The sequence below is a fragment of the Anastrepha ludens genome, chromosome 2 (assembly GCF_028408465.1).
Source record: "Anastrepha ludens isolate Willacy chromosome 2, idAnaLude1.1, whole genome shotgun sequence".
NCBI classification, from domain to species: Eukaryota; Metazoa; Arthropoda; class Insecta; order Diptera; family Tephritidae; genus Anastrepha; species Anastrepha ludens.
Window position 1 is genome coordinate 86,599,925 of NC_071498.1, and position 15,238 is coordinate 86,615,162.

The following is a 15,238-nucleotide window of genomic DNA, read 5'->3' on the forward strand; positions in this document are numbered from 1 at the left end:
TTATAATTTCGAGGTTGTAAAATACTTCGTTTATTAGGAACCAGCATTAACACCGATAACAATGTCAGCCTTGAAATCCAACGTAGAATTTCTCTTGCCAACAAGTGCTACTTTGGACTAAGTAGGCAACTGAGCAGTAAAGTCCTCTCTCGACGAACAAAACTAACACTCTACAAGGCTCTCAGCATGCCCGTCCTAACGTATGGCGCAGAAGCTTGGACGATGACAACATCCGATGAAGCGACGCTTGGAGTGTTCGAGAGAAAGATTTTGCGTAAGATTTTTGGAGACGAAGGAATGATGAGCTGTATGAGCTTTACGACGACATAGACATAGCGCAGCGAATAAAGATCCAGCGGCTACGTTGGCTGGGACATGTCGTCCGAATGGATACAAACGCTCCGGCTTTGAAAGTATTCGATGCGGTACCAGCTGGTGGTAGCAGAGGAAGAGGAAGGCCTCCTCTGCGTTGGAAAGATCAGGTGGAGAAGGACTTGGCTTCACTTGGTGTGCCCAACTGGCGCCGGTTAGCACGAGAAAGAAACGACTGGCGCGCTTTGTTAAACTCGGCCAAAATCGCGTAAGCGGTTATCGCGCCAATTAAGAAGAGAAGAATACATATCCGCCGAGAGTAAGTCTGCCTTGAAAAAGCTCCTTATAAAAAATATCTGCCCTTCGCACGTCACAAATAGGAGCAGAAGCTCGGCCAAACACCCAAAAAGGGTGTAAGTGCCAGTTATATATATATATATCGGGAGTAAGACATTGCCTGCCGAGGAGCGACCGCTATTAGAAACAACTGTTTCTTCATTTTGGTGTTTCACGAAGATTCGAACCTCCGTTCTCTCCGAATTCCGAATGGTAGTTATGCACCAACCCATTCAACTGCACTTACACCCTTTTTGGGGTGTATTATATATATATATATAATACAATATGCAATATCATAAGTGAACGTATTACAAAAACAAGCTTCAGGAAACGGTTCTGTCATTATAAGACCGCCTTTAAATTCATTTTGGTAGAATTGAAACTTCGAGGGAATTTATCAATATCAATTTATGTAAACCATCGTTTTATTGTTATTTCTGATGAAGCGGAGTATCCATAACACTTTTCAAGCCCGGTATTTTTCTCCATCGAGAAGCACTGTAAAATTAAAACACTAAATTCTTTTTGATCCATTGTTTTGAAAATAACAAAAGTAGCGTCACTCTTTGCACAATGACTAACGAACTAATGAATAAAATATCGTGAAATTTTAACAGCTGCCTTTGTAAGGTTAGGCCTAACTAAAAAGGAGGTGAATGCTATAAAACTAGTGGCATCTATGTGTTAGGCCCGGGACTTTTGTGAATTGAAAACTGTGAAGCCGGTTTTCTCAACATTTTGGTTTCTTGGATTATGACACTATTGAAGTAAATATGTGAAGCGATATGACAAACGGATAAAGGCTGCTTACAAAGCCGCCTTTTCCATGGGTACTAATAAAACATCATTTATCTTTGTTTTTGAGATTCAAACATATATTTTTAAATATTAATCAGACGCACCTTAAAAGTTATAATTTTATTATACTTCTTTTTTCTTGTATTTACTCTTCGTTAGTTTATGTATTTATACTTATTAAATCGTAAACTCTCCTAAATTTATCTTATAATTTTTCAATGTGTGTTAAGCACTAAGCTCTAAATTTTAATTAGTTTTCATTAATCTTATTTTAAAAAATACATTACCATACACGTTGAGAAATACATACATATGTATTTACGTTACTTCGCTTTATAACTGAAACGTTATAAAACGATGCATGTGTAATGTTTGTATTTCAGTTTACTACTTTAGTTCCGTTTAATTTTCTTTTTTTCTTTTTTCTTTTTGCATTTATAATTTTTTATAATTACTTTTACGAGAAGTTTTCGTTTTGTGCGATTCAAATTTTGTAGTATTTACTAATTATTGTTAGCACTTGTAAGTTTTTTGTTGTTTGTCTTATGCATATGAACAAGTTGAAAGGGTACAGAGAAATGAACGTTTACGTCAGTTTTTTATAGTTATGGAAAATTTATTTTCATTACGAGAAGTGGATATCAAATGTTGGAAGATATATATATGTATATGTGAGCTGCACGAAAAAGAGTACAAAAAATATACTTTTTATATTGCCTAAACTCTTAAATTCATCCTTAATATGCTATGCTGTGTTTAATTTTGGTTTTAGTGGTTAGTGTTTGTTGAGCAAAAATGAAACAACGGGTTTATTTAAAAAATTTTATTTTTTAACAATTTCTTCGGGATATATGTATATGTACTTCTTTTGTTATAAATGATGCTTTGTTTTTATTATTTATGTATAAATAAGTTTAAATAATTAAGTTGGTATGCTATGGTTAAGATCTTACAACTTTTACGACCTGAAAAAATATATTTTTTATGCTTAAATGCTGATGTGATATTAACGATTTTAATTTTTTTTATTAAATAAGTGTCAAATGGTATAAAAAGTTAAATAAAAAATAATAATGAGGATGTAAAAAGAACACGTCAGATTATCAATTTATTCAAGTGTGAGTCAAAACCACAGCAACGTTTTGTTCTTATTTATATACCCTTTTCAATTCTATCAATCCAAGGTGGATATTCGGGAGGATGGCGTGAAAGGTATTTTTTATTCTACACGGCAGAAAATGCAAGCAGGTTATACATATATAGAATATAATTACTTATTCTTAACATTTTGTAAAAGTTAGGATACTCGAATTAAAAATGATAGTGCGAATTCAAAAATGCAATAAAGAGGCATCAGTCCCTTTTAAGTTTAAACCAAAAATATTATACCATATATGCACAACTAATGTGACATGCTAATTTATTTATAATTAAGTTGGGCATATTCAAAATTTTTATCTCTTAATGTCTAGAAATAAAAGGAACTAATGCATTTGGCACTCTTGAATCTAAAAAAATAAGCTTTTTTTGGCAAAATAAGTCATCCAAAACTAATAAAAAAGGTTTCTGCATACATTAAATAGTAGAATTATTCATCCAGCCTAGAGCCCAACTAAGAAATTCTCTCGAGTCGAGTAAAGACTAAAAATCAGGCTTGTTGTGTATACCTGTTCGGTAAAAGCAAATCAGCAATCAATTTCTTTTTTTTAGCTCCAATTAAATTTTAATATATTCTTTTCCTTTTGCCGAATCGCAAAGAGTACGGGCTTATTCGAGTTGCAATCACAACCGCTGTTACAGGATTTTTTAAAGTACCACGTTTGAAGTGAAATTTTAACAACTTTGGTAAAAGTGTAGCATTTTAAGTCAGCAATCGCAAAGCCTTTTTAATCGGCATCATACAAATTTTGCAAACACGATTGTTTCATTCTTTTCTTCGTAATTTGCAAGAGTAAATTACCGTCAGCATCGAAATTACCAAGGAAAATATTTGTAGGAAACTCCATTACTTTTATTTACGTATTCTCATTCATCTATCTATGCGAAATAAGTACCAAACATCAAAACAGAATGAGCCTAGCATTTGCAACAGGGTTGCAATACTGCTGCTTTTTTACGTCCCTCGAACAAACCCTACTTTCGAAACCAGAAAATGTGATCAATGTAACTGCATAATCTACTACTAACGAATTACATAATCGGCTCTGTATTCACTTTTAGCTCTTCTCTGACATTATTCGTACACTCAATAACAAACAAGTAATGCATTTTGATATTATATTAAAAATTATTACGAAAGAGGGAAGAAAATTATCTAAGTAAAATGAAAAATAGTACCTTTGAAACAACATATTCTTTTACAGCAACTTTATAGCACATAAGAAGCTTTTGCCTTAAACTAATAATAAATTTGCTGAATCTATATCCACCATTTCCCAGTTTTCACCCTCGTTCATATTCAGTAATTTGATTTCGGGGTTTTTACAGACCTTGGTTTTTTTCTGGTTTTTGTTGCATTTTTCGATTTTTTCAGATTTTATTTTTAAACGTACGAACATTACTTTTTTCATTATAGTTTTCAAATTATTTTAACGCTTCTATTCGGTTTTACAAGTCTTTCTTTTGCTTTTTATTGCATGTTTTCATTTTTTAATGTTTTTTCTTTATAACGGTGATTCTTTATAAATCCGTTAAATTTTAGTTTATATTATTTGAATCTACGATTTGTTTATCCCTATGATTGGGACTTTTTTTTTTATTATATAATTAAAATATCAAAACTAAAATACACACATGATAATGAAGTTTTTATTTATTTGTGAGAGAGAGAATGTTTTGTTTTGCTGTTCTTTAGTTAGTATAAATTAAAAAATAAAAATTTACTTCAATATATAAATCAATAAACTAAATTTTGTGAGCTATGTATTACAAGAGAAAATGTTCTATGGTCATGTGAGAAAACTGATGAGTAAAAAAAATTGAGAGATAAATTGGTATAAGGAAAGAGTTTTTCAGAAAACGACAAAATCAACAAACAATAATAATTTAAGTTTTGCATATAAATAGCAGTAGTGTCATGTGTCCATTTGCTTGTTTTTGTCGAGGTTTTCAGATTTGGGCTTGGTTTGATTTCCTGCTTTCCGTTACGGGTACTTCGCAAGCAAATTCAAACATTTCTACTAATACAAAAATTATAAAAATTTACTGCTTCCTTTAATCATCGCGCAAACCAGATTACTGCTGTTGTTTCTGTACTGGTGGTGTTGTTGTTGTTGTTGGTGTTGTCGCAACTGCAGCCGTTACTGTGTTATACCGCGAAGACTGCTGTGGGTGATAAAAGAATATTAATGGTTAGCGACGTGTGCTGTAGTTGCTGCTGCCGCCGCCTCCAGATGATTGTGCGCTGTTTTGATTGCCACCGCGCACTTGTGAGCCACCACCATTCGTTGGACCACTCCGATTCTCACTGCGACTGAAGCCGCCACCGAGGCGTGGACCTCCACCGCTGGATTGACCCCGCGACATACTGTTACTATTAGCACCACTGCTACCAGTGCTACGCATCATACCACTTGTTCCACCACCAGCTGAATTGGATAGCGATCGGGTTGGAGGACCACCACTCATGTTGCGTTGCGAATTGTTTATGTTTCCTCCAATACTGCTACCACCCATCGACTGCCGTGGTGGCATCTCGTTGTTTTGACGTTGCATACGTGATTTTTTCTCTTCTATATTAAGTTTTTGTCCATCCGGAGAGTTTTCAGGAAAGTATAGGGGCTGCAGGAAAATAATAAAAGTTGAATTTATAAGTAAGATTTTAACTTATTGCCTAGCGCATCTTAAAATAAAAAAATACAAGTTTGCGGCTCTTGGACTTACGCAATGGGCTAAACAATTGTGAGCAGATTCTGGATCTTCAAAAGTAATGAAGCCAAAATTTTGTGGATTTCTCACGCCGGGTGGCAACTTGCCATTCGCCTTGGACATGACTCGCAGTTCAAGCACTTGACCAAAGCGACTAAACAAAGCCTTTAACTCCTCCTCTGAAGCGTGGTGGGGTATATTACCAAGGAACAGCTGTTGGTTGTCAGGTTGCTGGGCATTGCTGGTGCGACGCGGCTCATAGTCTAATCAAAGTTAAATAATTAATTCTAAATGTTGTTCTTTTTTCAATTCGACTCATTTCTGGCATACCTTTATTGATGCGGGATGTATTAGTGCGCTGGGGTAATGGACCACCTTGTGTAACCGAACCTGCAGTGTTATTGTCGATGCGCAACGAGGAAGAGTCACTACTACGATTGTTATATCCCGAAAGCGATGAAGTCGTATTTGAGTTGGACTGTGAATACGTAGTAGTGGAAATCGTGGTCGCGGACTGAAAGGCGTTATTGTTTGGTTGCTGCTGTTGTTGCTGTTGCATGGCTGCAGTGACAAAACCACTGGGCGAAGAAGAAGTCGATTTAAATAGGTTCGCATACGTCTTTGGCTCATTTTGTAGTTGCTGTTGCTGTTTAGTGGCCTCATATTTCTCTTGCTGCTGCTGTTCGTTAATTGTCTTAAAGTCCTCAGTGACGTTAGAGTTATCTGCAGCTGCTGCTAATATACCAGCCGAGCCCGTGCGAGTTACCGATTCCGCAACGCTGGTCAAATTAGGGTTAATGACACCCTCTTCCAAATCTACTGTAGCAGATTGTTGCGACACCTGTGTCTGTGTTAGTAATGGTTGCGGCATTGGTTGTTGTAAAACATGCGGCTGCAGCAGAGATTGTTGGAAGCCGGGTAAATTTGCAGCTGCACTTTGGGGAACAGCAGCTGATGTGGCAACGGGCACAGTAGCGACACCGACAGCAGGACCAGCTTGAGCGCCAATCACTGGGGTGGCTATGTTAACACCACTTCCCGCAGACTGCTGGACTACAGGGGAAGAAGCCGGTGCGATCAGTTGTTGTTGTTGTCCGGCTCCTGACTGCTGCTGCTGTTGATTCGCGGCAGACAATAGATCCTCATGGCTAACACCATTTAGCTGAACTTGTTGTGGTGGTATACTGGTCGTGGATGCGGCAGCTGGGAATTGTGCAGCCAATGGCACGGTGGCGGCTCCTTGTGGTGGGGCTGCGGCTGCGGCTGCCAATAAAGGCACGGGACGACCTCCGGCAGTCGGCACCGAATAATAAATTGTTTGTTGTTGTGGTGAACCACCTGCAGCCTGTGCGCCTGGTTGCTGCTGGGGCAACACACCTGAACCTGTAGACACAACTTGCGCTTGAGATGGTTGCTGTTGCTGCGGTTCGATAGTTACAGCCCCTGTACCAGCACCCACCTGTATTCCGACTTGTTGCTCACTTGCAGCGGTAGAAGCGGAAACCACAGCCGGTTGCTGCTGCTGATCATGTTCCTCGTCGTTCTCCGAACGTGCTTCTCCATCATTATCCTCATCCGAATATAGATCCTGATAACGGAAGATGTCGTTGTGAACGTAGTACTTCTTCGGCGATTGCGAAGCCAACACAAATGTCTGCGTAAAGCGACGCATCGGTTGGCCATCATTCGACAATTCGCCTGTCACTTGAACAACAACACCATTACCTAACGTTGCCTGAGCATCCACCTGACTTATCTTGGCATGGCAATCATGAAAGTTTAATTGCTGAATGCGATTGTGAATATTACGCTGGCCCACCACCAAAGTTGATTCGCCGTGTATAAACGATGAATGGTTGTTATAAAAACGATGTAAATGATTTGGTGCACGATTCAGTAGAGTATAGTATTGGCGCACAAATTCGCGGCCAACAGATTGTGGAGATGGCTGCTGAGGTTGAGTTGCATCCATTACCATTGCGTTTTACTTTTTATTTTTCGCTGTCTTGCAATTTACGGGATTTGCGCTGTTCAATTACTCAATAAATGCTACCAGCGCCAAAGAAATTAGGCGTTTAGCAGTTAATACAAGAAATAGGGGAGGGGGAATATGCGTGCGATGTTTAAACTATGATTTTGTGATTCGATGATAACGTTAAATATCACCGGCGGTGTTTATAGCAGATGTAGACGATTTCAATTATGGGTTTGAGCAGGTTGTGCTAAAACAAAAAGCAAATATTATTTTTGAGTTTCGAGTTTCTTTTTCGTTTTAACAAAAAAATTTTGATAAACTAAGACAGTTCAATTGCATTATTTTCAGGCGCTACTTTACACAACAGTGTGTACAGAGTATGTTTAATACCGTTTGGTTGTTTTTTAATTAAAATTATGGCCGATCAATACATTACAAAGGTCCTAAAAAGATCTTAAAAAACTTAATTAAGGAAATTGCTTTGTCATACTCCAAAAAAAACAGATTTTTGTATTCATCAGTTCTTCGTTAAATAATAAATTATTCTACTAATTAAAGGGATGCGCAAATAGGTGCTGTTCAGTACATAGCGCTATAATCCCTTACGATAAGTGGCATCTAATAAAAGTTCTTTCCAAAGTCAGATGCCAGTAGTGAATAATTCTTAGACAGTACCTTTTTTATGTCGTTTTTTACATTTACCAAGTAGACAGATATAAAATTTTACACGATAGAACAACACGTTAAAAATAGTGAAACTTATTATGCAAAATTGCCGATCTTCAAGAACATATCGCAAGATTCGTGATTTTTTTGGTGGAACCATTTGTCCGGATAAGGCGACAATTCAAAGGTTGGTTAAAAAAGTTGAAGAAACTGTTTTTGTCAAGGGTAGTGAAGGACTGGCAGAAGAAAAACTGGACGTCCTGTTGAGAATATTGCAGCTGTAGCTCAAAGTGTTGCTGACCAACCTTCTAGATCGATATCTCGACGTTCTCAACAATTAGGCATTCATGAATCGATAGTTTGGCGGATTTTACCTGGAGACGTGCAAACGGGGGACATTTTGATAATGTTCCTTTTCAACGTCACATAAAATTGTTAAGAGTCGTATTTTAAATAAATATAGTGAGAACTGAAAGAATCTAGACTTTTACATGTTTTATTTGAAAACAACATTTAGGCGCGTCTTTGGAAAGACCCTGTACAATAAGGGTATATGAGAACTCTCAAACAGAAGCGGTACTACCAGTGCGGTTCAACACTATACCGCACCATACACAGGTGGCCGAATGACATAAGCGGATATATCGTAAGCAATGTTGTCATTTAGAGCTAAAGTTCCATCACTTATTTTATTTATCAAGTGTTAGCTTATAATTACACCTTTTATAAGTAAACGTGAATTTAAAACTGCTCGAAAAAAATTTGTGAGCATAATCGTTTATTTGTAGAAACCACAGGTAGTCGTAAATCTCACTTAACGGTTGGCCCAGAAAACATGCTGTTTCGAAAGTTTGGGCACAAAAGGTATAAGAGTAATGTTTTTTTTTTAATTTGGTTCTCACAACCTTTCTGTGCGTTTACAACTGGCAATGTTTTCATGACAATAAAGAATACGTATTAGTTGTAAAAAATGCTGTTAATTATCTTGGTGACGTAGCATCCTGACAATTCATTTTGCCCATCGCGCACCATTCCCCAAAAAAAATACAGGGAATTTTTTATGCATTTTTAACCGCTCTAAAACGAGTTGAATAAATCCGTTGCAATGAAAAGAACAGATCGGCCAACATAAAAAGAAAGAGCCTTATGGGGTTTCTTCCCAAACGAAATCGTAAATCAGAAATCAGCCTGAATACAAAAAATCTTCACAAACATTAAATAATCACTTTGATGGTGAAAGCACTTTAGATGATTTTTATTAACACATCAAATATATTATATTAATTTGCCTAAAACTGTTACTTGCTGGACAACATTTTTTTTTATTGCAAAAATGCAGTCAGCAACAAAAATCTCATTTAATTTAGTTGCATTTATAATAAAAAACAAAGTTGTACAGAAAAATTTGCTGACAATTGTATAGTACCCAACCGTTTTTAATAAGCGATTCTAATTTCAAACCGTTTCAAAATGAATTAGAAATTAAAATATTGGTGATATAAATTGTGCATCATTTGTGATTAACATTTTTGCTGTAGAAACATTTTCCTGAAATTTCAGGAAACACAGCTGAAATGATAGTCTTTGGATAAGTCCAAAAACGTTGGTAGAAATTTTCATTAGTGAATGCTTGAACTCCTGCGGCATTTTTTAAACGAATGAGTATAAAACAGGAAATTACACTACATATTTTGTCAAAATCAATATTCCAACGTTTTTTCACTCTAACCAATGATTTAAACCACTTAATCTGGAATCTCATCCACTTATGCAAACAACCGTTTATCCACCCATTGATAAGTTTGCACTATTTCTTTTGTAATTTCATTCTACAAAAAGTTTCAAACTTTGGATAAAATTTGGCAAATTATTATTATTATTATTATTTCTGGAAACATTTCAAGTATGCAACTTCATAGCTCAATAGATTTTGGTAAAGTAAACTGCAAGCTTCAAGTAAGTCAAAAATCACACTGATTTGCCCAACGCTGCCGCTTGACTGGGCAATTAGGAGGGTTAAAAAGTCGCACAAGTTTATTGTCCCTTTCATTGCTGTTATTGATCATTTTCATTTTATTTAAAATTAGCTCACAATTTCAAATTGAAATGAAAAAAACTCAAATTAGGAATTGTAAAGAGTTCAGAGTGGACATTTTAGTCGTAGTTCTAAAGAGAGAAATGTCGAAATCATGTAGAATCATGATGAAGCCATAGTAAAGAACCGTTTACTCAATTGACCTAATTCGTCAACCATAATAAACAAATGTGATATAAAAACAAAGTTCCTTAATATACATATATATAAAATGTTAGTTTCAAATATTTGTGTGAGACTGATTTGAATTTGATTTGAAAAGGGACTATATCACAAATAAATTAAATAGTGCTTATGGACAGCTATGATGCCCCTCTCTTCAAAATTGCTCAAACCTACAAAAAAAAATAGGCCATCTAAAAGAGTCCCCTCAGCAGTTAGTAGAGCAGTCCTCAACACCAAAAAACTTAACCTTCCATATCTACCACTAAAACCTATTCTAACCCACATCCCCCCATGGCGTTTCCAGAAAGCAATAGTTAACACTGAGCTCCGAAGGTATAAAAAATTCGAAACACCAGCTAAAATATATGAACAAGCTTTTGCACACAAGGAGGTCAAGCTGCCACTTCAGGTGCACGTCGATGACACCCCAATACCGACGGTAAATAACCCCAGAATTTTGGGAGTCACCTTCGACAGCTTGCTCTCCTTCTCAGCGAAGCTCCAGACCTGCCAGAATACTGCCATCAGGACCGCGACAGGATGTCTCCTGATGTCCCCTATCCAACACCTGCATGACGAGGCGCACATGCTCCCCGTTAAGGAGCACAACAAAATGCTCGGCAAGCAGTTTCTGCTTGGGTGTCACCATAGGCCTCACCCATGCAGACACCTGCTCGAGCCTGAGCCACCTCCCAGGCACATCAGGAGACACTTCCTCAACTACGTGGACGAGATCCAGGACAAAACGGACAGACCACTCAAGGATCAGACAGTGTACAGACAGGCTATTAACGACATTCATCGGGAGACCCTTACCACCTTCCTAAGCTCCCGACCCCCGAATGCCGTTATCGGAGTCCAACCACCACCTATAGCAGACGAAGAGCTCCAGCTTCCCCGAGAGTCCCTCGTAATCTTGGCACAATTACGTTCTGGATATTGTAGCAGGTTAAACTCCTACCTATCCAGAATCGACCCCGACATACTAAACATATGTCCAGCATGTGAAGGTACCCCGCACGACACTAACCACCTCTTCACATGCCCCATCAAACCCGCTCATCTAACACCTCTCTCCCTCTGGACCCAACCCGTCGAAACTGCTAGTTTCCTGGGCCTACCGTTAGATGAGCTAGACGAAGACGACCGGTAATTACACTACACTGACAGGGCGAAGATACTGCTACAACAACAACAACAACATCGGATTTGGCGTAACTACCGAAAATGAAAACTTAATAGTATCCAACCTAGCTGCATACAGTACAGTCTACTCTGCTGAATTAATTGCTGTCATGTCGGCTGTTAATATAATTAGAAATAAAAAAGGTAAATTTGCAATTTGCTCCGATTCACTCTCCTCTCTCGATGCCATATCCAATATCTAAAACAATGATTACTATCCCAGTTTTATTCGTAGTATTTTAGAAACAAAATACCCAAATATTTTACTGATATGGTCCCCGGGCCATGCCCTTATAAAGGGTAACGAATTTGCTGATAGCACAGCTAAATACGCCACCATAGCTCCTGTATTAACAACTACTAATCTAAATGTTAATGATATAAGCTGAATTTCCCAAGAAAAAAATCATAAAACAATATAAATCTGAGATTTGGCAAAAACGCTGAACTTGGTACAAAGAGCAAAATGTTAACCAACCTCCTAAAACACGCTAACCTTTCACTTTCTAGAATGGGCCTTTTTAAACTCACGCGAGTACGTCTGGGCCATTCAAAATCAACCCATAATCACCTTATCGACAGCAATACCCCCAGAACATGTCAGTTTTGAAACTCCACCCTGATCTCCATTAATCACGTTATGCCCGAATGTTATCCCTTCAACTCACTAAGAAACCATATATTCCATAACACCGATCCCATTCAATGCATTTCCACCCCACAATCGATAATATTAAAAAAATTATAGCCTTAAAAATATCTAAATTATATTGCGAAATTCAAGCAAACATGTCGAATAAATATATTATATCTCCTAATTTATAATGAAATTCTAAACGACGCATAAACACTTAGTAAAGGGTGTTTTTTTTAGAGGTTAGGTTTTCAAGTTGGCACTATTTTTTTCGTAGATGGTCTTTTTGACAGCTGTTACTTGATTTATGCTCAGTTTGGTTTGCCATTTCATAATGAATAGACTTACACCTGATCAAGCTCGTCGCACGTTCGGTGAATGGGCCCAAAACGAGATGGCCACCGATCCCGATTTTCACAAGAAAATTTTGTTCAGCGATGAAGCTCACTTTTGGTTGAATTGGTATGTCAATAAGCAAAATTGTCGCATTCGGAGTGAACATAATCCACAAGCCATTGCTGAGACGCCGTTACATCCTCAAAAAGTCACTGTTTGGTGTGCTCTATGGGCAGAGGGAATCATTGGTCCATATTTCTTTAAAAATGAAGCCGGCCGTAATGTTACAGTCAATGGAGAGCGCTATAGAACCATGATTAATGACTTTTTCGTCGCACGCGTGTTTTAATTTTGTAAAACTCGTTTACCTTAATTTTCTAGAACTATTGCTGGCTTCACTAACCAACAATTATTTTACACAGATGGGTATAGGTGGGCATAGAAACATAAAATTTCAATTGAATTACATAAATTATTTTTCTAACCGTCAATTCTAACAGTCGTACCTGCTATTGTCTTACTTTAGTGTTACAAGAGAGACGCAGATGTTGTTTTGTTAAGGTAGGAGCAGGTAGTAAACTTTATAGTTTTAAAAGGGCTGTTGAAGCATCCCAAGTTCTTACATATTGTCTTAGTTTTCAATGGAAATTGTACATCCAAACATACGTATAGTATATCCATTATTATTGTATTATCAATAAGAAAATTTTGGACATACCTGGTTTAGAGTAATTTAGCCGTCTTCGATTCGCCATGACTTAGCGAGTGTTACATACATATATTGCAATGGAAAAGAACTGACAAAAATGGTATTTACTTGAAAGCACTTACAAAGTATTACCATTAATTAAATGCCTTTATTTAAAATTTGGCAATTTACGGACTAAATAAATAAAAAAAAATCAACTCAGCTGCTCTACTGCTACTATCTGTACAATGTCTCTTGTTTGCATGTATTGCTTTTCAAATCTGTGCTCAGCTGATATAAATTTAATGAAAGTGTTCTCTATTTTTGAAAGAATAATTGTTTACAATCTGACATCGACTTGCGAAAGTGAGTGTGCTAGATCAGTGCTTTCAAGTATATATCGGATATTGCACAAATTAAAATTTTTGTGAATAAAAAAGTAATTCTAACCAAGGTTTTTATAATTTTTAAATACATAAATATATTTTCGCAACGAAACAATTAAGTGCTGCTAAATGCACATGCAACAAGCAACTTTTTTTATTCGCAAATCGCCTAGAGGTTTGCGGATCGAAACTCGCTAATCTATGTATTTGCTAGTGTTAGTTAAGTGAACTTATGATATTCAATTTGATGCTGATTTTATCTTTTGGGAAAAAAGTAACCAAATAGATACATTACTGTCACCTTAAAAATAAATATTTAAAGGCTTTCTCGAAACGAAATTAACTCGTTTATTTGATAATCAAGTTCAATTTTCTTCACAATAGTATTGAGCTTGTAGTTACTAAGAAAATATGTTCAATTGAGTACTACAAATTATTTATATTATCTTATTTTTGCATTGGCGCTATTTAAATTATAAAACTTGATCTATGTTAACGATTGTTATTATTTTTTGATTAAATCGCACATTATTTAAAAAGTCCTAAAATACGCACAAAGTACAAGATAAGCGTCTCTCGCACTATTCACAAAGGGATGGTTAAAATTCGCTTTTCACTCGTTGATCACCGGTGCCGACGACACCGTTCGGCACATGGTAGCGTGCGGTGTCATGCGTAGACAAAAGATGATACTGCATCTTAATTCACATAGTAAAATCCTGAATGCAGTATTTACAGAAAAATTATTTATGATTGCAAATAATAAAACCGCTGCTGATTAAAAATTTAAAAATTAACTTGTACATTTTACAATTTTGAGGTTAAAGATGTCCTGTCTACCTTGTAAGGCAAATACGCCGGACATTTTGCAGCAAGTGGGCACAAAAAACCGGAGCATCAATGAAATCAGCATGTCGGTGCTTACATTTAGCGTAACCTTATTAACTTCCACAACCGTCTTCGTGTAGTATTTCTAGTGCCATATGTAAATTTAGATCCCAAAATTACTTACCCTCTTTTAGATGAGCGAGCTGGCGTGATTAGTTTATTGGTTTTGTAATGCACAGGAATATTGCTTCAGCTTTTATATTTTATAGTTTAGCGCGTGGTGTTGTTGGATTATACTGTTGATATCTACTCGAATTTACATTAGGTCTAAGTCACTCTTTCTGTTGGGTCAACAGAAAATGGATACAAATTTGCGATATCTTTTGTTGATCAAATTATTTCCACCAACGTTTTCTTGGTGTTTCTCCGGTTCCCTCGTTTCTTCGTTAACGTCTTCTTCTACACCGTCGTCGTCGTCTTTTGGCTACAATGCTGTCGTTTCGGCTTCAAGTTTTCTGCCTACCTCTTGCGAAAATTTCCTGTAATATTTTGGCTATTCGCTCTTCAGTGTACTTTCTTACAATTTCCTTTTGGATTGATCACAGTTGCAATTTGTTTAATTGTACAGTACTAATATTTAAATTTATTTTAATTTGTTAATGCAGCTCGAAATTGAACAAGTGTTGAGTTGAATTGAAATGAGTTATAAAGTTGTACTCATTCTACATTCTATTGCTTCAGTTCGAGAAAAATGCGTTCCTTCTATTATATATGGTCATCTCTCTTAGACAAAGGCAAAACCGGTTGACACATAATTCAGCACATTTATAAATACATATCTTCATTTCTCTCATCTTGGAAGCTATGAAAGAGAGCTGCCACATCTTTTTACAGAACTTTTAGTAGTAAAAATAAAAAAGAAGCGACAACATGACATAAGAAATAGTATGAAAAATTTGTTGAA

General features: G+C 36.6%; 1 protein-coding gene across 1 annotated transcript; it reads right to left on the reverse strand.

Moving 5' to 3' along the window:
* Positions 1 to 4,165: 4,165 nt before the first annotated feature.
* LOC128854721 (ras GTPase-activating protein-binding protein 1) lies at positions 4,166 to 15,005 on the reverse strand. The gene is made up of 4 exons (XM_054089031.1): positions 14,459 to 15,005; positions 5,647 to 7,538; positions 5,332 to 5,579; positions 4,166 to 5,229 (listed from the first exon to the last, which is right to left on the reverse strand). Exons 2-4 carry the CDS (start codon positions 7,292 to 7,294, stop codon positions 4,801 to 4,803), a joined length of 2,325 nt encoding a protein of 774 aa, XP_053945006.1. The 5' UTR covers positions 7,295 to 7,538; positions 14,459 to 15,005; the 3' UTR covers positions 4,166 to 4,800.
* Positions 15,006 to 15,238: the final 233 nt, after the last annotated feature.

Excerpts from the sequence above, each read along its gene's own strand:
- LOC128854721 (XM_054089031.1), bottom strand. The coding sequence starts at position 7,294 with ATGGTAATGGATGCAACTCAACCTCAGCAGCCATCTCCACAATCTGTT. Across the intron at positions 5,580-5,646 it reads TACATCCCGCATCAATAAAG|ACTATGAGCCGCGTCGCACC; the intron begins GTATGCCAGAAA and ends AACTTTGATTAG. Across the intron at positions 5,230-5,331 it reads ACAATTGTTTAGCCCATTGC|CCCCTATACTTTCCTGAAAA; the intron begins GTAAGTCCAAGA and ends ATTTTCCTGCAG.